At 42.6% G+C, this 24662-nt stretch overlaps 1 protein-coding gene across 2 annotated transcripts in view; it reads left to right on the top strand.

The window, feature by feature from the left end:
• Positions 1–24662, top strand: part of ABCC12 (ATP binding cassette subfamily C member 12) — a 1077363-nt gene that overhangs the window by 811091 nt on the left and 241610 nt on the right. For both annotated transcript variants that reach the window (XM_078670535.1, XM_078670536.1), the window contains 2 exons: positions 5921–6147; positions 15513–15650. In XM_078670535.1, coding sequence (XP_078526661.1) covers positions 5921–6147; positions 15513–15650 — 365 coding nt within the window. The remainder of the gene's footprint in view (positions 1–5920; positions 6148–15512; positions 15651–24662) is intronic.

Genomic DNA, 24662 nt, shown 5'->3' on the forward strand with positions numbered 1-24662 from the left:
CCACGCATCCTGCAAGTCCCATTGCGTGGACCACGCCTGAAGAGTGTTCGCAGCAGTCTGTGCCTGTGAGTTGGGCGGTGGGGGATGGGATCGGTCCAGGGCAAAATCTAATGTGCTGTTGTAGTCCCCTCCCAGCACCCACGGGACACCATGCCAGGGAGCCAACGTGTTAGATAACTGTGCAAGGAAAGCCGCTAGGCCCGTGTTGGGCGCATACACCGAAGCCAGCACTAGCGGATTCCCGTCTAACCTGCCGTGGACCACAACATACCTCCCCCCGGGGTCCACATGCGTATCCAGCGTCGTCCATGGAGTGCCTGGTCTGACCCACACTAGTGTCCCCTTAGCATAAGATGAGTAGCGTGTGGCATATAGTTGCCCCCGCAATCGGCGGCATAAAGTGCAGGTTTCTGAGTCGCTGAGGTGTGTTTCTTGTAGGAGAGCAATTTGTATGTGGTGACGTTTGAGATACGAGTAGATCTGGTAGCGTCGTGATGGTGTGTGCATACCCCTGACATTCCACGTACATATCTTAATGTCTGACATTACTGTTTCTTAATGGTTCCCCTCCTCCCGCTCTCCCACCATCCCTCCCCGGGTCCCAAGTTTTCATCAAGCAATTGTTCCCATCATTACACATCGATAGCGCGTCTATGACCATACACCACATCAACAGAGGGGGGGGGGAGGGAAAAACATGACTAATGAAACAATGAGCCATTGAACATGATGAACGTATAGAATACCAAAAGGTCGGGTGCGAAACATGCTCCCGTCCATACTCTCGAGGAGAGCAACAAAGTCTAATTCGGGGGGGCAGGCGTGCAAAGTGCACCGTAACCGTGGTATCAAGTCAACAAAGTTATTGCATGGAGGCCCTCCCCCTTCCCGGGAGGTATGCGTCATTCGAAACCAACCTTGCATACAGAGGTCCCCATACACACATGCATCAATTTACTGTACTTTACGTGTCCCAGTTTGGCGGCTGCCAGGGGTGTCTTCTCTGGGTGCGTGTGCCGGCCAGATGTAGGCAACTGGGACGTGTCCGAGGCCCGTGTCCACTGGGGAGGCCTCAGGTATGTACCCACTACGCGGATCGTGTGTAGTGCCAAGGTCGCCATCTGCCGCCGGGAGTGCCCCCGCGTTCACGGGGTCGAGTCCTTGTCCGACCACTCCTCCACACCTGCCGAGGTGCTCCACGGCGCGTGTCCCCGAGAAATCAGGCTTCGTGGTGCAGTCAACTTATATATTCCGCCATCTGGGGCGTGACATCTGGTCTTTCCTCCGATGCTTGTGAATCCGGTATACCATAGATGGCTTCATCGTCGCTGGGAGGGTCCTGTTGACTGCCGCCTGCCGCCTCGCTCTGTGCAGGGGAACAGCTGAGCTCCTTCACCAGACGGAGGGCATCTTGTTTCTCCTGCTGTTTGGCGTCCTCCGGGGGGGGGGGTGTCCTTGTCGCTCCTCGCATACCGGACAGTGATTTTCGGCGTGGTCTGCATCTCCTCCGGGCGCTTCCGGTCTGTCACCTAGGCATGGGACCCGGTGGCAGTCCTGGGGTCCGTATCTGCGCCGCTGTCTAGCCATCTCTCCACTTCAGTTGGGTCAGTGAAGAAGTGAGTTCGCTCTCCAGCTATTACTCTCAATTTTGCAGGAAACAGCAGAGAGTATTGCAGACCTTGCCGTCTCAGGCGTTTTTTCACTGCCAGAAAGTCATGCCGCTGCCTCTGCACTTGCACAGTGTAGTCCGGGAAGAACATCACTGACACATTCTCGATTCGGATCTCCTGGAGTTTGCGCGTTTCACGCAGGATGGAGTCTCTGTCTCTATAGTTCAGTATGCGGAGCAGCATGGGTCTCGGGTTGGAGCCTGAAGAAAGTGGTAGGCCCTTCAACCATTGCTCCAGGTGCTCCTCAGGGTTCCTTCCTTCCCATTTCTCCGGGACTCCGACCAGTCGCACGTTGTTCCTTCGTGCCCTACCTTCAGCATCTTCAGCCCTATCTTCCAGAAACTCCACCCTATTCAGTAGGTCTTAGATGTGTTTATTCGATTGGCTGGTCTGGGGTCGAAGTTCCTTCACATCGTTTTCCAGGGACGCGGTACGGTCCGCCAATTTTTTATGATCCGCTCTCAAGTGCGTCAAGTCTATGACCACACTATCTATTTTGGTGGCTAGTGAGGTACGGGTAAGCTAGATGGATTCTTCCAGCCTCTCCATGGCTGCCAGCATGGTGTCCAGTTTCGCCGCCGTTTGGTCTGGATTAGCGCTCTTCCCAGATTTATCCATCTTGCCCTTTGAGTTTGCGCCGCCGGTTCCGGTACGGGTCCTGGGTCCGTTAGACGTCTGTGCCGGGGCGCAGTCACGGCCGCAGTAGTGGAGGCTCGTCGTCGATGTGCGAGTCAGAGCGCGGATCTGCAGCGCGGCGAGGGGTCGGGTTTGTCCCGCAGTGTTTGTGTCTAGTTGGCGGGTAGTCGCTCGACCCCGCGATGCGGCGCCCACAAGCCGCGGCACCCAGCGCCAGTCAGGTCACCGCTACCTCGAGTGCGGGCAGCACAGCATCCGAGTCCTTCCTCCAGAGGTATTGTGGGTATGTCGACTATCCTTTCAGGCCTTCGCACGCCTCGTGGTGCGTAACTGGTGGTGGGGGGGCGCCGCGAGCTGCCTGTCCGCCCTCCCGCCGCGTCTGTCCTTCTCCCTGTCATGGGTGTCTATGCTCCCCCGTCGTGCTCTGGCAGCGGGTGTGCGCTCTGTCCCCCTGGGCGGTCACCAGCTCTCGCACCCAGGCCGCGTCCCCGGTCCCGGCCACCTCTGTCGCCCAGGCCTCCGCTGCTCACCACTGTTGGCTGTGTGGCCTGTCCGTGTTCTCTGTGTGCTGGGGTCGGCCTCGGGTCGCCGTGGTGACTGGCCGCCTGTCGTCGGGCGTGGCGGGTCGTCTCTGCACCCCAGGCCTCCGGGTCCCAGCTCCCCGGTTAGTGCCCCGCGACCGCCCGTCGCCACTAGCAGTGCAGGTGTTGGGGCCGGCAGTATGTGCGAGTCTGTACCTCGTGTTGGCCAGTGAGAGGCTTGGGGTTCCTTATCTGGTCATGTTGGCGCTTTTCGCGGGCTCCGCTGGTAGGCCGCGCTCCCGGGCCTGTCGGACTTGGTGAAGCCCCGGGCTTTCCTGCACGCACGCCGGGTGTGGAGGCGGCGTGCGCGGCCGCGGCCCTGCAAAAACTCCCGGTGCGGGTCTGGTGCGCCGATTACTCCCAAAGTCGGTGGGGCTCTTGATTACGGTCCCCCACTGCAGCGCCGGTGGTTCAGTCGGCTGCAGGCGGCGGTGCGTAGGATAACTGCGCCGGGAAGGGGAGCTCGGCACGGAGCTCTACCCGAAGGCGTCCATGTCGGTCGCGTGCGTAGCCACGCCCCCAAAAAGATTCTAATTTAGGGCCTGATTTATATGTTGGTCGAGAGGGAACTCCTTGGTTACAGCAATGGAGTACCTCCCGCCACATATTGGTCTGCACACCTGATTTAGATGTGGGTGGACATAAAGTTTGGCCATGGCGGATACTACTCCATCTCCGCTATGGTAAAGCTTCTCCAATGTTCTTTTAGAGTAAGGGCCATTAGAGAATTGGCTATATATCCTTCCACCCAAATTAGGATGGGCAGATATGTAGGTGTTTTTTTACTGTCTGTCACCACCATGCAAACCCTGGCACCAAGGGCCGTTAAAAACAAAAAAATGCCCCCCTCCACATGGGAGGTGACTCCCATGGTTAGGGGGCATTATCTTTTTAATATTAAAAAAGAAAATGGTGTTTAAGGATTTTTTTTATAAAAAAAAAACATTTTGGTATGTGTTGATGGAATCCTGCACCAATCAGCAAAATGACGATGTGCTGGTAGTTCCAACCAATGCGGTTGTGTGGAGAAGTGTGGCTCACTGGTTAGAGGAGGCAGACCTGGAAGCAGAGGTCAGCCCGGGACCAGGGTTCAATTCCCGGCTCGGCGGGGTCTTGAGTCCTAAAATGTCCATGGACTCGACAATTCTCGCTCCGGTGCCTACTCGATTCACGGGTTCACACTCTGCGACTCTGGGCAATAGCTTGCTTAATCTCCACAACGGCCCCTCGCCAGGACGGGTTCCCTAAGCAAGCGCTTAGAAACCGCTTGGTGATTTGCGCTATATAAATTCCTGTACATTTACAATGCTTTATAAATGAGTACCATCTTTGCGGGTATGTATAAATCTGGCGACTGATCCCTCCACCAGGGTCAGAGTAATCAAAGGTGGAACAATGGTTTGGAAGGATTTGAATTGGGCCTTTAGTCAAATTCATAGAGAGACATCTATGTACACTTAAGTATTGAAGTAATTGTTCTTTGGGCAGAAAGTCCAAGTACAGTGCCCAGTGTAAATTAAAAAAGTGAACATACTTTCGTGAAGAACATTGAATTTGTGTAAAGGGATACATTGTACTGATAAATCTGTTATAAAGAGTCCTTTGAAATAAGGCATCCGATTTACCATTGGGCATTTATAGAATCGCTTTCCCTGAAAAGAAAGGAAAAGACACTTCATAACTTGGCTGAAATAAGACCTAGTGTAGACTAATCGTGTTTGCTATTGGTGACATATTTCTACAACAAATCTAATCATTGTTATTTTGATCCTGCCATCTCCCCCTTCAGTACTGTCTGAACACAAGCATCTCCAGTAAAGTTTGAAAGCTTGTATGCCGTTCAGTAGACCCTTCCTCTTTTATGTCAAAATCATCTCCAGATGCCATGGCCTGAAAGTCAGTGCAGTAAACCTACTTGACAATTTACAATACCCTTTACTTCATATTTTGATGCACATGGCCACTCACTGGTAAGTACAGCAAGTCATGAGGAGCTGTGGCTTAAACATATGTTAGACTGAATGGGAAGAGGGGGTGAAGCCCGGCGAAAGCTTATGTTAGGAATATCTCTGTGACGCAGGCCACAATACCTTGAGCCCTCCCTGTAAGGAATAAGTTTGAAGGCTGCAAAATAGATCACTGATATGGTGATCTTTGAGATGCAAAAGGATGTCTGCTTATGCTGATCTGACAAAATTAAAACAGGACTGCCTTTTTCTCTGCTCGTGTGTTCACCAAATTTTCTAGCCAGGCTTCAAATAGCTTTGATGTTAGAACAAGAATGAAAGTAGTAAAGTCTTTCAAGCCCGGTTCAGCTTCCCAGACCTCATGAAAAGGTTCCATCTAACCAAGATTGCTTACTTAAAAAAATTGCTGCAGTTCTGTGTAATATTACGCAGCACATGTAATCTTTTAGATTTCATTGGACTTTTTCTCTATGTCCCTGGCTTGATTGTGATATTCCATACTGAAAGAAAATGGTTACCTGCTGTTCTTACGAGTAAGGTACCAAAATACCATGGCCTAAATATCATCTGAAAAACATATTGTGTCCTAAACATAGCTTTCAAAAATATTGCTCCATCTGAGTTAATAATAGAAAATCTAAACAGAATCAGCAATATTTTAGTTTTTGCTATTTTGGCATACAACCGTCTAGACCTGCCTGATAAGAGGATCATGCAAACAAGCTTAATCTAAATGCAACATTGCCTGTGAGTATTATTTTACCAGCACTTTTACTTTAAGGGAATAACTCAACACAAAAAAATGTTTACAAAATGTGTATTTTATATTCTAATTACAAAATAAATGTTGTTCTTTCAAATATCTCATTTAAAAATTGTGACCCATGCTTCACATTTGATTGGCAAATAACAACTCTTTGCATTTTGCAGACTGTGGTGCATGTTTTTTGTTAGAATGGTCAGTTTTAGATAGCAGCCGTCAGTCCCACACTACTTGTTCGGTTAACCATAATGTTTTGACGCTTGTATTTTACCAATACATTATTCAATTTATTTTTATCCACAGATCTTGCAAAGCCCAATGAGCTTCTTTGATACTACTCCCACTGGAAGGCTGATGAACCGATTCTCCAAAGACATGGATGAGGTTGATGTGAGGCTCCCATTTCAAGCGGAAAACTTTCTGCAGCAAATGTTCCTCGTTTTGTTCACTATAGTCATCGTATCCGTTGTGTTTCCCTACCTTCTTATCGCGATAGCGATCCTCGCTGTTGTCTTTGTCTTTCTCCTAAAGTAAGTTGCTAATATGGTGTCTATAGCAGGTTAAAGTGCTGGACACAAGTAGTGATAATTTTGCATTATGAGAGCCTGCAGCCTTTTAGTGTAACCTGGCTTTTTATAGAAAATTTTCAATTCTTCTTCATAAACCAGCTCAGACACCTAAAGTGAGAGTCACTGAGAGCTTGTTTAAAACTTAACAGACTCTTGTTTGAACAGAAATGTCCAAAATTCACACCTTTGGATGTTCCTGGCCAATGTAAACTTGGGCCTGCGGTCAGATCTCCAATGTATATCCCGAAATATAACATTAATTGTTCCATTTGACCCATGGCATTGTGACAAGTTAAGGGATCTTTTGAATACAATTTTATTTATGATATGGAAAGAAAATTATTTTGGGCCTAATTCTGAATTAATTTGATCACATATGTTTCAGGTTGAAGAGTCCTCATGAAGTTTGGAAACACTCACATACTCAGCATTGTTTAGCAGTTCTCAAATTTTTCCCTGACGCCTTTACATCATGAAAAGCGATACGTGAATTACTCCTGCTAGGTGCTTTGTTTGAAACATGTGAATAGAGGGAACTTTTGGTATCCAGCAGGAAGCCAAATATCTAAGCAGACTCCACAAGGAGGGGTTTCATACCACTGATTGTGAGAACTGTCAGCTCAGATTCAGACATAGGACTGGTCTTGAATAGGTCATTCCGAAATTAATCCATGAATGATACATTACACTACAAGCAAGCAGCCTTCAGTCACTGACTAACGATTTGTCAGGTGATGGGCATTGTACTCAGATGACACCAGCATATATAGATATTTGGCATCAGTATACTGCGAAGTGTGACTCAACAGCCACTCACTAAATATAGTGGCATACATATTGAAGAGTGTCAAAAGAAAGTAGACCCCTGGGTCACTCTGATAGAAGCAGACTTTGGGAGGATTGATAACTGAGAACAACACTTTCTTACCACAAAGGCACAGCAAGAATGTGGTCATCCATCTCAAACCCTGGTCAGATGCTCAATAGCACAGCAAGCCGGTTATTTCATCATTTGCAGCTGGAAGATGACATTTTTTCACTTGCACAGTGGGAGTTCGACTGTTGTGCCTAGAAAGAATATCATACCAATATGGTTGCAGAGGATTACCCTACTCAATAGTTGATGGAAGCAGCTCCACCTCAACTAAATCATACCTCTGGTGGGATCCCCTATGTCTTTCTTGATTAATTTGAAAATAATATTATGTGGGAGTTCTCTGTAGTTCTATTCTCAATACTTAAATGCACATTTTAATAAATTGCTCAGAATGTTACCACATTTCCTTTGGAAAAAAACCATCCCAAAGCCATTGTGCAACAAATCTGCAACTTGATGTGGAAACGGCTTGCTGCAAGTGTATGTTCATGTTTTATATCCCCAAAACATGCATTCAATTTGGTAATGTAGCTATGTAAACATAATATTACATCAACATAGTGGAAAATTGAGTGTTATCTGATCTGCTCACTGCGGTGGATCGTTGGTTTTCCAGTTCATAGTGTAAATATACAGCATGTTGTTTACCTACGTAGAAATGATAATGCATGTGAGTGCCTTACAATTCGGATCATTGACATAATATATTTTACCAAAATATCCTCATACACAAATATCAACACATAAATATTGATGTAAAAAAAATATTGACTTCCTATCTTTATAATGTAAAATACAAAAATATCGAAAAAATAATATTGATGTACAACATATCCATGTACAAAATATAGAATTTTATATACAAAAAATAATGGTAAATAAATTAAATAATAAAATTAACGTAACCAATTTATTTAGATGTAATGTACATTTTAACAAATATAAGAAATGCATTTAATTAAAAAAATGTAAACATACATATATAAAATAGAATATATATGTATATTTACTGTAAAACAATTAATACATTATTATTATTTTTTTTAAATGTTATAATTATATAAAAATGTACGACTAAATATATATATATATATATATATATATATATATATATATACATATACATACATAACATAAAACCTAATAGAAAATTATATTATAAATTAAAACAATAATATATCTAATAATTTTAAAACTTACATTTTGCAATCCATTAAGGGCAACAGTAGGGAAAGTATTGGATAGTTTAGGGCTCAAAATTACTATTCCCACTCCAGTGAGTGCAACAGTAGGAAAAGTGTTCAATAGCAGAGGGGAAAAAATTACTATTCCCACTCCAGTGAATGCAACAGTAGGGAAAGTGTTGGATAGCCGATAGGTTAAAAATACTATTCCCATTCCAATGAGTGCAACAGTAGGGAAAGTGTTGGATAGCGGAGGGGTAAAAATTGCTATTCCTACTCTAGTGAGTGCAAAAGTAGGTAAAGTGCTGGATAGAGGAGGGGGAAAATTACTATTCCCACTCCAGTGAGTGCAACAGCAGGGAAAGTGCTGGAATGCGGAGGGTTAAAAATGACTATTCCCACTCCAGTGAGTGTAACATTAGGGAAAGTGTCGGATAGCGGAGGGGCAAAAATTACTATTCCCACTCCATTGAGTGGAACGGTAGGGAAAGTGTTGGATAGCGGAGGGGTAAAAATTACTATTCCCACTCCAGTGAGTGCAACAGTAGGGAACGTGCTGGAATGCGGAGGAGTAAGAATTACTATTCCCACTCTAGTGAGTGCAAAAGTAGGTAAAGTGCTGGATAGCGGATGGGAAAAATTACTATTCCCACTCCAGTGAGTGCAACAGTAGGGAAAGTGCTGGATAGCGGAGGGGTAACCATGACTATTCCCACTCCAGTGAGTGCAATATTAGGGAAAGCGTCGGATAGCGGAGGGGTAAAAATTACTGTTCCCACTCCAGTGAGTGGAACAGTAGGGAAAGTGTTCGATAGCGGAGGGGTACAAATTACTGTCCCCACTCCAGTGGATGCTACACTAGGGAATGTGTTGGAAAGCGGAGGGGTAAAAATGACTATCCCCCTCCAGTGAGTGCAACTGTAGGAAAAGTGTTGGATAGCGAGGGGAAAAAATTACTATTCCCACTCCAGTGAATGTCACAGTAGGGCACGTGTTGGAAAGCAGATAGGTTAAAATTACTTCTTGCCAATCCAATGAGTGCAACAGGAGGGAAAGTGTTGGATAGTGGAGGGGTAAAAATTAATATTCACACTAAAGTCAATTCAGAATTAAAAACAAACACAATATCAACTAGAAATTAATTATAATCATAAACATTAATTGTTACATAAATGTAGTATTTTTTATTTCCCACCACACAATTCACAACACATATCTAAAGTTTTTTAAAAAGTGTACCTCCATAGTTAACATAATTAATTATTGAATAAACAAAGATTATTAATTAAAAATCAAATAACAACAGATACAAATTAATGTACTCACCAAACTTTAACTCTATAAAACCAAAATCCACACACAAAATAAAAATAAACAATTACCAGAAATATGTATCAATTAGTGAATGAATATCAATGAGAAACTAATTAATAATGTATGAAACCTAAAATACTTTCCACCCTTTACCCCAATAAACACCACAACACACACCTAAAAATCATTACACAATTTCCATAACTAATTTTACATTATTAAATTAATATCAATTAACAACAACTTATTAATTAATTTAAAAGAATTTACTTCCCACCCTTTACCACTATAAACCCCACAGCTCACATCTCAAATTAATTACACAATTGCCATATTTAATTTTTAGTTAATTACCATTAATTAACAATTCATTATTAATTTATTATAAATAAATTACTTCCCACCCTATTACCCTATAAACCCCACCACCCATTTCTAAAAAATGACACAATTAACATAATCAAATAATTACCAGTTTATTAATAAATAGTAATTAATGAGCAATTGATAAATAATTATTAATACATTCATTCCCACAATTGACAATATAAAGTATAAATTAAATACATATTAATATATTACAATTAAATTACTTCCCACCCTGCTCCCATATAAACGCAGAACACGCTCCTACAAAATGACACCATTAACATAATCACCAATTAATTAATAATAATTAACAAATCAATTAATCATTTATAATAAATTAATTATCACAGCTAACATCATAAAATATAAATGAAGTAACTGTTAATAAATTAGAAATCTTAATATTTTGATAATAGTTAAATATTTCCCACCCTATTCTCCTATAAACCCACAACCTGTCCTAAAAAAATAACACAATTAACATACTTACCAATTAATTAATTAATCAAAATCAACAACCAATTAATAATTATGTAATAATAAATTAATTCCCACTATTAATACTATGATATCTAAATTAAATAAGTACTAATAAATGACAAATATTAATTGATTTATTATAATTAAATTACTTCCCACCCTATTCCCCTATGAACCCACAACCCGCAACAGAACTAAAAAGCGCAAAATTTAAGTAACATAAAATCAATAACTCCTAAAAATGTAACACATATATTACAAAACAAAAGCAAAACTTATACAAAAAAATGTATCATATACTTTTGAAATACATACTAAAATACATAACACCAATTTGAATATCAATATATACTATATTTTTGCAAACGATAGTACTAACTTCGATATTTTCACAAATGATATTTCTTACCTTAAAGTCCATATTCTTGACCACAATATTCTTGCTATTGATATTTCTATATCACAATATTTCTAACTCGATATTTCTGTATGTCGATATTTAACACTTGATATTCTGTCTGTGCACCTTACAATTCACCAAGAATTCCACAACTACTCTTGGGAATTAATTCCTTTCCCTGTTGTTTGCTCTAGAATTTCCTGTTATTTGGTACCTTACTCCGAATCTAGGAAGTACAATAAGTCAGTCCGTTTCAAACAATTATTTGTGAAATGGGCCCAAAATAACTAAAAGGCATGTAATTTCTCACCTTTGATAAATATCTTGTAATTTCTCAATTTTGAAAATTACCAGTAAGCTTTTGTTGTAAGATTTCGAATTGATTTGCTTTTGCATCTAATACCACCTAATAAGTATTTCAAGGTTATGGCCACTCCTATGACACTACCCTAGAGACTCTGACTTTCCCCATATGTAGATCGTTCATGTTTATACATTGACACAGTCTTTATTCGCGTTTTCTGCACATGAATTTCACCTCCCTGTGTAAAATTAAATCGATTGCACATTTACTATATAGGACTTCTTTGGATATACGTATTCAGGGAAAAGCTTTGAGGAATGACCCAAAGTATTGAACAATAAATCAATAAAGGTGGATGCTGTGTATGTGTGATTTACCAAGGAAATCACTATGGTATAACAAAGAATAATAATTGGTGGCCTCAGCCTGAGTGACCAATTGATTAAAAAGGGTCTCAGCAATCTTTTGAAAGGGAGAGGTACCTTCAAACTGTCTGAAGAAGATCCTATTGTGAAACCTGAGTCCTCAAAATATATTACTTTCACTCGTAACAAACTTACCTCATTTTGGGCCCCATTAGGATGGCGATCCGCCCGCCATCTGTGCTGGAATGACCCCCGCCATATTATCATGGCTGGCGGTCCGCGGCGGAGGGAAAGACCGTCCGCCGCTTTTCCACCCCGGTCGCCTTGCGAATGGGCAGAAAAGGGTTCTATATGGTGGCGGTGTCTATCAGACACCGCCAGCCATATTACAATGGGCATTTTCCAATGCCTTTCCGTGGCGGCATTGCTGCCACAGAAAGGCATGCAGAGTCTGCTTTGGGGGCCCGTTGCGGGCCCCCAGGGACTCTGGGGGAATGGGGGGTGCACATGGGGGGTACATATGGTACCCCCCTGCAGTTCCATGCACAACATGGCAGGCACCGCGCGGTGCACCGCCCTTCACAATGGCGGGAAAGCTGGATGCGGCCGCCACTGTGGCGGGCGCATCCTAATTTCCCCCACGAGACCCCCGCCCTTATGGCGGGCGGTCCTTTTCTACGATGGGATGTCATCCTAATGGGCCCCTATGTTTGTATACTTTTTTATGGGAGATCTTATTATGAACCCTTCAAAAGTCATTTATAGGAAGTTGGAATGAGACAGTGGTGTTCTGCTCAAAAGCCGGAACTGAATTTAAAAAGGTTTGAACTGCACGGAGTATCTTCCTTTGTCTATTTAATACACTAAGTTGCATTACTTTACATCAGAATTGACTTGACAAGGATCGTAGAGGAACGCACATATAAAAATGTTGATGATATAACTGTAAGTAATGTGTGTATTCTGCAAAATAGTAATTGACATTATTTTCATAAACATCAGCTTATTCAGAACAGTTTATTTTTAGACCTGTATTTTCCACACAGCTTTTCAAATAATTAATAATGCATCTCGTGGAGAAGTGTGGCTCACTGGTTAGAGGAGGCAGACCTGGAAGCAGAGGTCAGCCCGGGACCAGGGTTCAATTCCCAGCTCGGCGGGGTCTTGAGTCCTAAAATGTCCATGGACTCGACAATTCTCGCTCCGGTGCCTACTCAATTCACGGGTTCACACTCTGCGACTCTGGGCAATAGCTTGCTTAATCTCCACAACGGCCCCTCGCGGCGGGATGCCTGGTTTTCACCTTGCGGATACCCTGCTGGGGTTATCTCACAGGGGAATACCAGGACGGGTTCCCTAAGCAAGCGCTTAGAAACCGCTCAGTGATTTGCGCTATATAAATTCCTGTACATCTCAGCTGGATTACATACAAAAACTTCTGGGTGAAAGACAGCAAAGTACATTGTCTCTATGTTATGATGGCTAGGTATGATTTGTGTTGGGAGAAGATTTAGAAGCTTTACTGTGGAATTAACCCATAATAGGGTTGCAGTAAACGTCATTATACTAGGTTATATTCCATGTACATATGCAAAATGCTACTCTATGGGTGATTTATCCGATGATATTCACAAACAAGAGCAACTTAAATAAGAAACAAAAGAAGAAAAATATGGATCCTATCCTAGGAAGAAAGCGCTTTCCTAGTACCTCTCGGGTATCCAAAGATATTGGAGTAGATGCCTCACTCACTTTATTGTGACATACTTCATCATCGGTCCCTATCCACACCCTGGTAGGATGATAACACCATGGTGAACTCAACCAAATATGGAATTTGAGTTCTTAAATTAAATCTGACTTGATAAGCTGGGATCCAGAAGTGAAATGAAGGATTGAAAATGCCTACAGGTATACCCAAAGGGTTCCGTTATTCATTCGGTACCTGGGGTATGGATAAAAAGTTTCTTAAGGTTTTATATTGAATATAATTGTTTAATTAAACCTCTCGCATGAATGACAATATGTTCGGCCCATGCTAAGAGCCCTTTTGGGTCTGTGTCCTTCATCAGGGCCATCTGATGTATTCCTGCCTTATTACGCATGCATACTATGCACACACATGCCGGACTGAGAACAAAAACCGGCCCAGGCAAACTGCTCAGCTGGCCCACCTGGGGTCAGGAGGAATGCAGCTGAGCAGTTTGCGACGGCCGGTTTCGGCCGATTTTGTTACCGAGGCTGACATTGCCGACCCCCGGGAACAAAAACGGCCCCCAGGGGCCCAAAGCCGGCCCCCACCTAGCGGCCTACCGGGGAAACGGGCCTGGGCCTTAGGATCTCACCTGTCTCAATCTTCTGTCCTTGGGGTTACCAACGAGACAAAAATGTATTTACGGTGAGACTAAAGGTGGACCCAAACTACAAATATGTCTTATTTGCACATAACTGTGGTCCTGGTCTAAACTGTAGTAAGGGCATGTATTGATTCCCTAATCCATATTTGTGTTGGGATTAAGGCATACTACTTCTAATAAGAGACACCTCCTTTCAATTAAAAAGTGATCAAAAGATGCTGGGTGATGGTATTGTCTCATAACGGACGAGTGAACTTCTAAAAGTTATAATACATATTCCATACTAAGTCATCTCTCTGCTTACCCTTATTCTGTGTCTTTCAAGGGTCATGTGAATCTGGAGCGTGGTGTTGTCCTATAGTCACACTCTAGGAAAAGACAAATATTAAATACATAGTACAGAAGGACATTGTTTCTTACATTGAGGTAGTTACATTGTACCAATACTCTTTTGATGTGTGTTTCAATTGTCATGCTTTATGCGCCCCACATTTCTCTTCAAATGCGTATTCTGGGTAACAGATCCTACTGTTTCATTTATGGAGCTGCCCCTGTTCATTCAGTTCCCAAATATGTCGGGCTCCTAGTGCGGGCCGAAACATGTTGGCATTCATACAGCAGGTAAATTGAGCAATTATATTCAATATAAAACCCTCAGAAACTTTTTATCCATACCCAAGGTACCCTAGGAATAAAGGAACCCTTTGGGTGTGCCTGTAGGTATTTTTAACCCTTTATTTCTCTTTTGGATCCCTGCTTATCCAGTCAGATTTAATCTAAGAACTCCCATTTCATCCTTGGTTGAGTCCGCCCTGGTGGTATCAGCCTACAAATTACAAATTCAACACATATTTAAGATGCTGTATTTTTGTAAATTGGAAGTTTCTGTTTTAGGAAGTAACTTGCGGAGAAAACTTGATTTATTTCATATTCATGGGGCATTATGTATTCTTTTAATATATATCCCTTTGCATATATCTTCCTTCATACACTTTGCTGGGGTAATGCCCATTAGCAGTTAACCATGTAATATATAAGAAACATAACATGAAAAGATGTGGCTAATAAAATAGAAATGACTGCAGATGGGTAGCTACTGGAGGCGAAGTATATGCAGAATATCACTTTCAATGGCATATTATTGATATTAGTGAATTTTCTATTATAGTTTGTAACATTTTACCATCTATAGAGACTACCTCTATAAGTGTGACTTACACCATATTCTACAATTTAACCTAAGTATGTTTTGGAATGGGTATACGGTATGGCATCAGTATTACCTGCAGGAAGGAGATCTTCAAAAACATCTACAAATACACTGGTAATAGTATTAAACTTACTTTTCTTGCACCATATTTTGAACCACCTTCTAGAGGTATATAACAAATACAAAATTCATATATTGTCAGGGTACTGGGAGCTACCTAGCACAATGTTGTGCTCCTAAGCTTTAGTTCCTCCCAATTCACTTTTTCACTAAAATGTGCATCTTCTATATTGTTTTATAATGTTGCTTCCATACTTTAGTTGTCTCTCTTTCTTCCAATCAATATTGAGGTCCTAGATTGCATCCTCCTATGATTTATGATTAAAATGCACACCACATTTGTATTTTTTCACTCTTTTAATCTGAAATAGAACTCAAAAGTTGTGTTTGTACTCTTGTGTCGCAGAGTCTTCCAAAAGGGTGTCAGTGAGATAAAGAGGATCGAAAACATAAGTCGTTCTCCATGGTTTTCTCATATCACATCCACTGTGCTTGGTCTCAGCACAATTCATGCTTATGACAAAAAGCAAGAGTACATCGACCAGTGAGTATTTATATTGACTTTAACTCTCATTTTGTACTAAATGTGTGTTCTGTGTTGGTATTGACATCTGAAAGACTGTGCATCAACTAGTATTGACATACTAGAATGATGTCTTAATTCTACCACCGTTAAATGCTGTGACTTAAATGTCCCACTGATACTTCCATTACATTTTTAGGGCATTAACACAATTCACATAATGCACAATGCCATTAACAACAAAGCCCACTTAGCAGCTACATTTATAATAAAACATGGTATCATGTAGGGATTATTCACATTAATAACTTTAGCCGCAGTGAAAAGATCATTCAATATTACACTGCGTCTTTAGAATCAATCAGATCAAAACAGTTTATTGCATTATTATTATATGATTGTCCTTGTAGTGTTTCCACTTCACAAACAAGTTCCTGGAGCACAGTTGAAAATGCAAACATTTCATCATACCAATCACATTAAATAAAAAAACTCGACTACTTTGCAAAATTACTCTTTACTTCTTATATTGCAACAGAGCATGGAAGTAATTCAAGGGGCAATCCCCATGCAGGTAGCCAACAGAAAAATCACATTTGTGGGTAGTAATGATCTCTATTTGTTAAAGTCCGTATAATTCCTTTGTTCTTTAGATTTTTAGAAGTTACTCCTCCTGTAGATATTGTGGATGCATTTTGGCCAAACTAAATTCACAGGCCTCTTCAGGACTAGGAAAATCAAAGTACGAGGTATCTAATAATCAGATTAATCATCCATTTAGAGTTATCATTATCAAATGGTCCTTATCTGGTTATTTTATAACCATAAATTCATATATAGAGCATTGAAAAAATAATCATAAACAAGGCACATAAAAACAGGTATATTACATGATACAAGATAAAAGTTAGGCTTGTGTAAAATAATCCAGAACATCTGACATATTATAAATACAGAGGCTAGCAGCATAATTAATCAAGAATGGAATCTCTCACTATCATTTCAGCCTTTAGTAAGCAACAAACCTTAAAATATAAGAAGAAATATAATATAAGCCAAGATAGCCGACAGGTGAGGAGCTCCGGCTGCGAGCTCCCGGCCAGGGATTGCGGTTATGGCTCAAATCCCCTAATTTCCACCCCCTCCTGGACCCTTTTACTCACCTGGTGGTCATTCTTAGACAGCGGTCTCTGTCTCTCCTTTTCTCCCGTTTCTGGACTCTTGAACGTCAGATGTGATCAGGATCACCACTCGAACCGGTCGAGCCCTAGCAACATGGCCGATGCCCGGAGGAGCTGCATCGACAGCTATAGGGGAGATTGGCTCCGGCACACTGCCATGGCCGTCACCTACCCAGCCGGAAATCAGACATATGTCTCATCGTTTCTCCGCTGCTGTCTCCTCCTTCCCCCTGCCATCTGACGAATCGTTGATGGTCAGCTGTCGAATGAGCCAATCTTGGCGGTGCTGATGCCTGGTGTCCTTCCCCGGATGCCCCAAGGCTTTTCCTTGCATTCTGAGCCTGGGAGGTGTGCGCCTCTGGACTACGCTGCTGCCATCCTTTCTCTAAGACTGCTCCCTAACTCCCAGGCAGACTTGATACCGATGCCCCCGTGGTCCTGAGCCTGTGCACGCAATCAGCCAACATTCTACAGCCCTCCGCCCTCCTTCGCTAATGTGGCTGTGTCCCCCCTCCGACTCTACTCGATGGAATTCAGCTCTCTTGGCTTTTGGGGTTTTTGACTTGTGTGCATCCTGCGATGGTTTCCGTCGATACCCACGACCCGGATCCGCCATCTTGTTGACCTTTGTCCGTTCCTTCTTTACTGCTGGATTCCATCCTAGTGACCTACGAACATTTCTCTTTTTTTTCTGGACTACCTTAACTCTAACTCCCCCTCAGGTCCCCTTCTCTCTTCTCACCTATCACAGACTCCGATTCTTGTCTCCCCTTACCTTCTCTACCCCTTATGATTTGCGATTTACTTTGTAGTCATTGTGTAATTAATGTTTAATTATTGTACCTTGCAACTCGCTGTTCCTTATGTAAAGTGCTCTGATACCTCCGGGTCTAACCAGTGCTATATAAAACTCATCAAATAAATAAATAAACAAACAAATAAATAAATAAATAAATAAATAAATAAGAGTTGAAGAGATAACAAAGCTGGTTATTTTCAGTGCAGGAGTTTCTTCCAGCAGTGGTTGTGCCCTTGTGATGTGCACGCCTACATTTGTACTAGCCTCCCTGAATGTCGACTCATAAGTGGCATGTGAGGGTAATTATTATGTCACTTTCTAATTCCCTTTCACTTCAGGATGCTATATTCTATACAATAGAATCTTTTTAGCCTTGGTTTGGCACTTTGGGTGTAAAGACTTTGTGAATTAATGAGGATTGACTCTTAATGAATGATTAATCTGATTATTAGGTACCTTGTACTTCAGTCTTCCTAGGATTGCACACTGAATACATTTTGAAACCACGCCATTTTGTAAAAAGAAGAAAAGAGACATTTTGAAAAGTATTTAGGTTTTTTGATTTAGTGTTTTGTTTTAAGATGATGGGTTTGACAAAATATTTGTATGTTTAACTGTGCTCCACAGTGTTCTTTGTGAAGTGGAAACGCTATAGGGACAGTTATATAATAATGATAAAAAAACAGATTTGATCTAATTGATTCTATAGAACCACTGCCAAATGTATTAATCTCATGGTGGCTGAAGTTATTAATGTGATTGATCCCTACAGTACACTATGTTTTTGTTTTAAATGTTTGCAGCCCAGGTACTGTGGGTTTATGTTGTGTGTATTCCATATGTTTTGAAACCTAGCAGCTAGAGGCAGTTCTGTGACAGATGCTTCCTCTGGTGGTCCGCAGACCCACATATACAGGACACTGTGATTCAGTGTGCTTCACCACATATTGAATTTATTGGGATCAGTGCAGACACCATATTTGGGCCCAGCATGCCGCACTCATCTCACTCCTGACTGTATTTTAAAACAGAAGAGTGGATGAATCAATTAGCGAATTGTAGCTATTTAAAGCATAAGACAGATGCAACTATTTCTAGATCTTGATGTCCTGAGTCAGAGAGAGGAGCAACGGCTGCACCATAGCTAGGCCTGAGTGATTGTACCCCATTCTTGATTAGGGAAAATGTGAGTCTTAGCATACCTATCAACTTTCAGAATGGTGTTCAGAAGGATATTCCACAATGTGTCATTAGTTACAGTTCTGTCATCAGTGTGGCAATGAACAGATAGTTATAGGTTTAAAATATGTTAATCAGCCAATAAAACTATGGGCCTGATTTAGAGTTTGGCAGACGGTTTAATGTCCGCTAGGGTGACAGAGTATTTTACTTCACTGCCCTAATGGACATCCACTCCACCAAATTAGGAGTTGTCTCTGGGTAACCTGTTTGACTGTAGTTCCTTTAGTGCAGGTCTACCAAGGTGGGGAAAAGTTGAAGGGGCAAAATCACTTCCATATACAAATAATGTTGGTGCCCTATAATGAATGCACATGAAATTTGGCAGGCTATTGTCACATTAGGACCAGAAAACACAGAGACCATGGAATAGTAGCCCTCTGACTGGCTGACTTGAACTTCAGAAAAAATATTGTAGTTGCCATTATGGAACATAGGGACTTGGTTCCTGCGTCATGAAAAAAAAAGAATCGCCTCGGTGTGTTTCCAGACCCCCATCGTGAAGTTCCATTACATCACCTATATCGGTTCATTTTCACGTTGACAGCATTGACATGCGGTTGCGCAAATTAGCTTCTCCGGTCTAATTATATGACTGATGCCTCCCAGTCTATGGTTGAGATATGTACATAAGGCATGAATTACAATGTCCTGAAGATGATCTTACTATCTTAATAGGGATCGAAATGCCGTTGACACCTTACACTATATGCTAGACTATATTATATGTCAAACTGCAATAGTGTATTTATGAAATAATTGTCTGCCAAATGTGAACTGTATGCAGACTGCTTCCTTCTTGCCTAAATCACCCTCTCCTTTGTAAGTCACACTTGTCTTCATGTGGTAGTCGAACACAGGCCGTGTCCCACTTGATACTACATGGATTACTGACTATACACTATAACTGTTATTAAACACTGTCCGGCTGGACAGATAATATAGACCCGATTCTTGCTCTATATTTATTTACTCACAATATCACTCGCTGCCTAGGGACCATTGTCTTTTGGAACAGGACACTAAAAAGGTGACATTTACTATTCCCATTCCAATGTACACCAATTTGGAGAAAGTACATTAATGCGGAAACTTTTACTATTCCTACTCCAATCTAAACCTATTTAGCAAAGGTGTTGGGCACTAAAGGGGTGACATTTACTATTCCCACTTCAATCTATACCAATTTGTCGAAGGTGTTGGGCACCAAATCGGTGGCATTTACTATTCCCACTCCAATTTAAACCAATTTGGGGAAGGTGTTGGGCACTAAAGAGGTGAGATTTACTATTTCCACTACAAACTGAAACATTTTCTAGCATTTGCTGGCCCCTAAAGATTTTAAATATACTATCAATACTCCATACTCACACATAGTTTTTGATCTGTATCAGAAAATAAAATTAAAATATGTTAACATTAACATATAGAATAATATGTTTATCACTACTAATAAATAATATATTTACGTGTAATATATTTACATTGATAATTATTAATATTCCTAGCCTTTAAAACATAATTAACACTCCTAAAATCAAAAAGTTAAAACAAACATATGAAAAAAAAATCAATATAAATATTAAAAGTATTTATTTTGTAATTAAAATTAATACATTTTAGAAAATAGTTTCCCAACAACTGATCTGATTCCAATAATAAACATGTTAAAACTGTAATTATTAAAATGTTGTCTAATACATTTTACATACATCTATTTAATTTATTTTCATAATTTAATTTGAAAACATTTCTAAATCTTTTAAAATAAAATATAATAATAAACAATTGTTTCAGCAATCTATTTACAATGACATTATTATAATATCTAACATTTGAAAAAGCCTCAAAAATATTTTTAAAAAGATAAAAAAAGGGAAGAAAATGTATAAATGCATTTCTGATAGATACATCTGCCTTGTGGATTCCTCACCTTGGGAATATCACCCTTGCGTCAGCAACGTTCGGAATTTTTTCTTTGTAGCACGCCGGCGTGGACGACGTCATAGGAACGCGGCATAGCGTGCGACTCCGTCTGACATCACCGACCCCTTATTAGGCCTACGTCGGCGTGATGACATCAGTTCCCTTTTTTCCGCGTTGTCGACGCTAACGGTTTCGGGATCTTCTGTGGTTACAGATAGAGACTTTGTTGCTTTTTGTCTGTTACTGTTTCTGTTCTTCGTCGAAGATGTCGTCGAAGAAGACGGGTTTCAAGCAGTGTGGCTCGTGTGCCCGGATGATGTCAATCACCGACCCACACGAAGATTGCTTATGGTGCTTAGGATCGGATCATGACGTCAAGGGTTGTCGATCCTGCTCAAAAATGAATCCGAAGGCTCTGCGAGAGCGAGAAGCTAAATTTTTATTAGCCAAGATAAAAGGTAAAGAAGCCGGTAGATCTTCGAGATCAAGATCGAGTCACTCCAGATCGAGACCGAAGTCAAGATCGAAGTGACGGTCGAGGTCGCGATCGAAGTCGCAATCGAGGTCACGATAGAGGTCAAGAGTCAGATCGGAGTCGGCGTCGAAGTCAGCTTCTGGGCATGCTTCGAGTTCCTCGATGAGAAAACATAGGAGGAAGAAACATAGTTCTCACCATCATTCGGAGTCTTCGGACTCTAAGAAGAAATCTTCTCGGAAGCATTACAAGGACTTTGTATCTCCATCTCCTGCTGGTGGTACCACTCCGGTACGATCTCGAGAACATACACCGGATCCGGAACTGGATCCGAATCCGGTTTCAGGTCAGTCTTCGGAACATGATGAGGTCGCGGAAGTCCCTCAGTCTCCGACTCCGGAGGATGAACCGGATAGTCATAAGGATCAGGAGGAACCGAATCCAATACAGCCTCCTACTAATCCACCAATGGGTTCTTACCCTTCTTTTCCTGGTCCTGGTCAGGATCCATCGCATTTCCTAAATGCTATGTATGGAGTATATAACAGGGCAATGTACCCCACTGGAGCACCTGTGGGTCCTATGGGTCCTTTGTCTTTTAACTTGGGTGTCCCCCAAGCTTATGCACCGGCGCCTTTTCTACCTTTCATGCCGACTCCATATCCTACTTGGATCGGTTCAGCGCCGCCGAGGTCATCGACTCCGCGCACGGCTTTGCCGACTCCGGAGCGACCTCGAAATTTGGATCGAGGCTCGACGCCGGTTCCTGTTTCTCTTCCTCCTGTTATTCCAGCTCCTCGATCGACGCCGGCTCCGACTCCATCGGAGTCATTACCGGATCCGTCGACTTCGATCCGTATGGAGTGGTCGAGACGTAGAGCCCAACGTCTATTGGAGGAGAAAGAGTATATGGATCCTGAAGTGGAGGAAGGCGAGATTCAAGAACATGATGATTATTTTGAAGATCTTCATTCTGCAAGCAGTCTTGAACTTTCTCCTGAATGGGGCTTACCTGTAGTTTCAGATGCACCCTCCAAGGATGTAGTACCATATCATATGGTGATTAGAAAAGCTGCTCATTTGCTAAACTTAACTTTGCCAATGGTTGAGTTCAAATCTAATATCCTTACAGAAGTGTTACATTCTTCTTCTTCTGTCATTGAACCAACTTTGCCTTTCACTGAAGCTCTGACCGAGCCAATTCTGGAAGTTTGGAAAAATCCTTTGTCTGCACCTGCAGTGTCTAGATCGGTGGCGAGACGTTATAGAGTGGCTCCTGGAGATCCTGAGTTTTTGTCATCTCACCCTTCACCGGAGAGTCTGGTGGTTCAGGCTGCTTGTGCGAATAGATCAGCAGGTTCTTTTCCCCAAGTTCCTGGAGATAAAGACTCTAGAAAACTGGATCAAGCCGCTAAGAAGGTCTTCTCCTCAGGTAGCATGGCCTTAAAATCAACGAATGCTACTTTTTTACTTGGTAGATATGTGCTTGCCCTAATGGACTCGGTAAAACAATTGTCTGCTAAACTTCCAGAAGAGGACAGAAAAAACTTTAATGAAGTTGTTTTAGACACTCAGGCAGCAGCCCGCCAAGTTATTCAGAGTGGCATGGACACTGCGGATTCTGTAGCTAGAGTAATGGGTTCTTCAGTAGCTACCAGAAGAGCTGGTTGGTTAAAGTCCTCAGAGTTTTCCGCTGATGTACAGGCTACTCTTTTGGATTTACCTTTTGATGGAGTTGGTCTCTTTGGGAAAAAAGCGGATACGGCTTTGGAAAGCTTCAAAGATAGCCGAGCGACGGCTAGATCTTTGGGCTTACAGATGAGAGGTACAGCCACCAGGAAGTTCAGGGGTTTTGGCAGATCTTCCTTTCGTCCCTTCAGACAAGGCCAGCAACAACAGAACCCTCTGTACAAGTTTTATAGAGGTAGACAGAAGGGTCGTGGACGTGGACGTCAAGCCTCTTCCTCCTCTAATACCCACCCCCCACCTACAACACCAAAGCAGCCCTAGATCCGCCATTCTGGATCATGTGGGTCCAGTAGGGGGTCGGCTTACACATTTTCCACGGGATTGGGAATCGGTTACATCAGATATTTGGGTTCTCAATCTCGTAGAAAATGGGTATGCTCTTCCTTTCCAGGAGTTCCCTCCCAATTACCCTCCTTGCCAAGGTTATTGTTCGGAGGACCACCTGCTTCTCTTGCAGGAAGAAGTCCTGGCACTGTTCAGAAAGGGTGCAATAGAGGTGGTTCCGGAGCAGGAGAGGGGTCAGGGATGCTACTCCCGCTATTTTCTGATCCCCAAGAAGGATGGTAGGCTTCGTCCAATCCGGGATCTCAGGATCTTGAACTTGTATCTGAAACAAGAAAAGTTCAAGATGCTCACTCTTGCGCAGGTTCTTCAAGCGCTGTTGGAAGAAGACTGGATGGTGTTGATCGACTTGCAGGATGCTTATTTCCACATCCCTATCCTGAAGCCGCACAGGAAGTATCTCCGTTTTACGGTGGGTTCGCAACACTACCAGTTGCGGTCCTTCCGTTTGGACTTACTACTGCGCCTCGAGTTTTCACCAAGGTGATGGCAGTGGTGGCAGCACATCTCAGAAGGTCGGGAAGTCCTGTATTCCCATATCTGGACGACTGGCTCATCAAAGCAGAGTCTACAGAGAAGGTGCTCCTTCATTTGCAAGAGACAACTCAGTTGTTACACAGGTTGGGTTTTTCGATAAATGTACCCAAGTCTCACCTGGTGCCCTCCCAGCGCAACCTGTTCATAGGTGCGCTACTGGACACTACTGTATGTCGTGCATTCCCTCCACCTCAAAGGATTCGCGACATACAGGAAATGATACCTTTGTTCTACAATGAAGCGGTCGTTCCGGTCCTGAAGGTTCTTCGACTGCTCGGTCTGATGGCTTCTTGCATTCTGTTGGTCAACCATGCACGCTGGCACATGAGGGCACTCCAGTGGTGCCTCCGCAGGCAGTGGTATCAGCACAACGGAGATCTCAGGGAGTCGGTGAGGATCTCCAGAGAAACTGCAGCGGATCTGTCTTGGTGGAGCGTGGAAGGCAATCTGTCGCAAGGAAAGCCTTTCTTCCTCCATCGGTGGCCACGGTAATAACGGATGCATCTACTCTCGGGTGGGGTGCTCCTCTGGGAGACCTGGAGGTCAAAGGTCTTTGGTCTCCAGAGGAAAGGTTGCTTTATATCAACCTTCTAGAGTTACGGGCGATACGTTTGGCGCTCAAGGCCTTCCTCCCTTCCCTTCACGGTTAGTCGATTCAAGTCCTGACGGACAACATGTCCGTGATGTGGTACCTCAACAAACAGGGAGGAGTGGGGTCGCAGTGTCTCTGCAGAGAGGCTCTGCGTCTCTGGTCCTGGGTTCAGGACCATCAGATTTGTCTGATG

Source organism: Lissotriton helveticus, chromosome 12 (genome assembly GCF_964261635.1).
Source record: "Lissotriton helveticus chromosome 12, aLisHel1.1, whole genome shotgun sequence".
Lineage (NCBI taxonomy): Eukaryota > Metazoa > Chordata > Amphibia > Caudata > Salamandridae > Lissotriton > Lissotriton helveticus.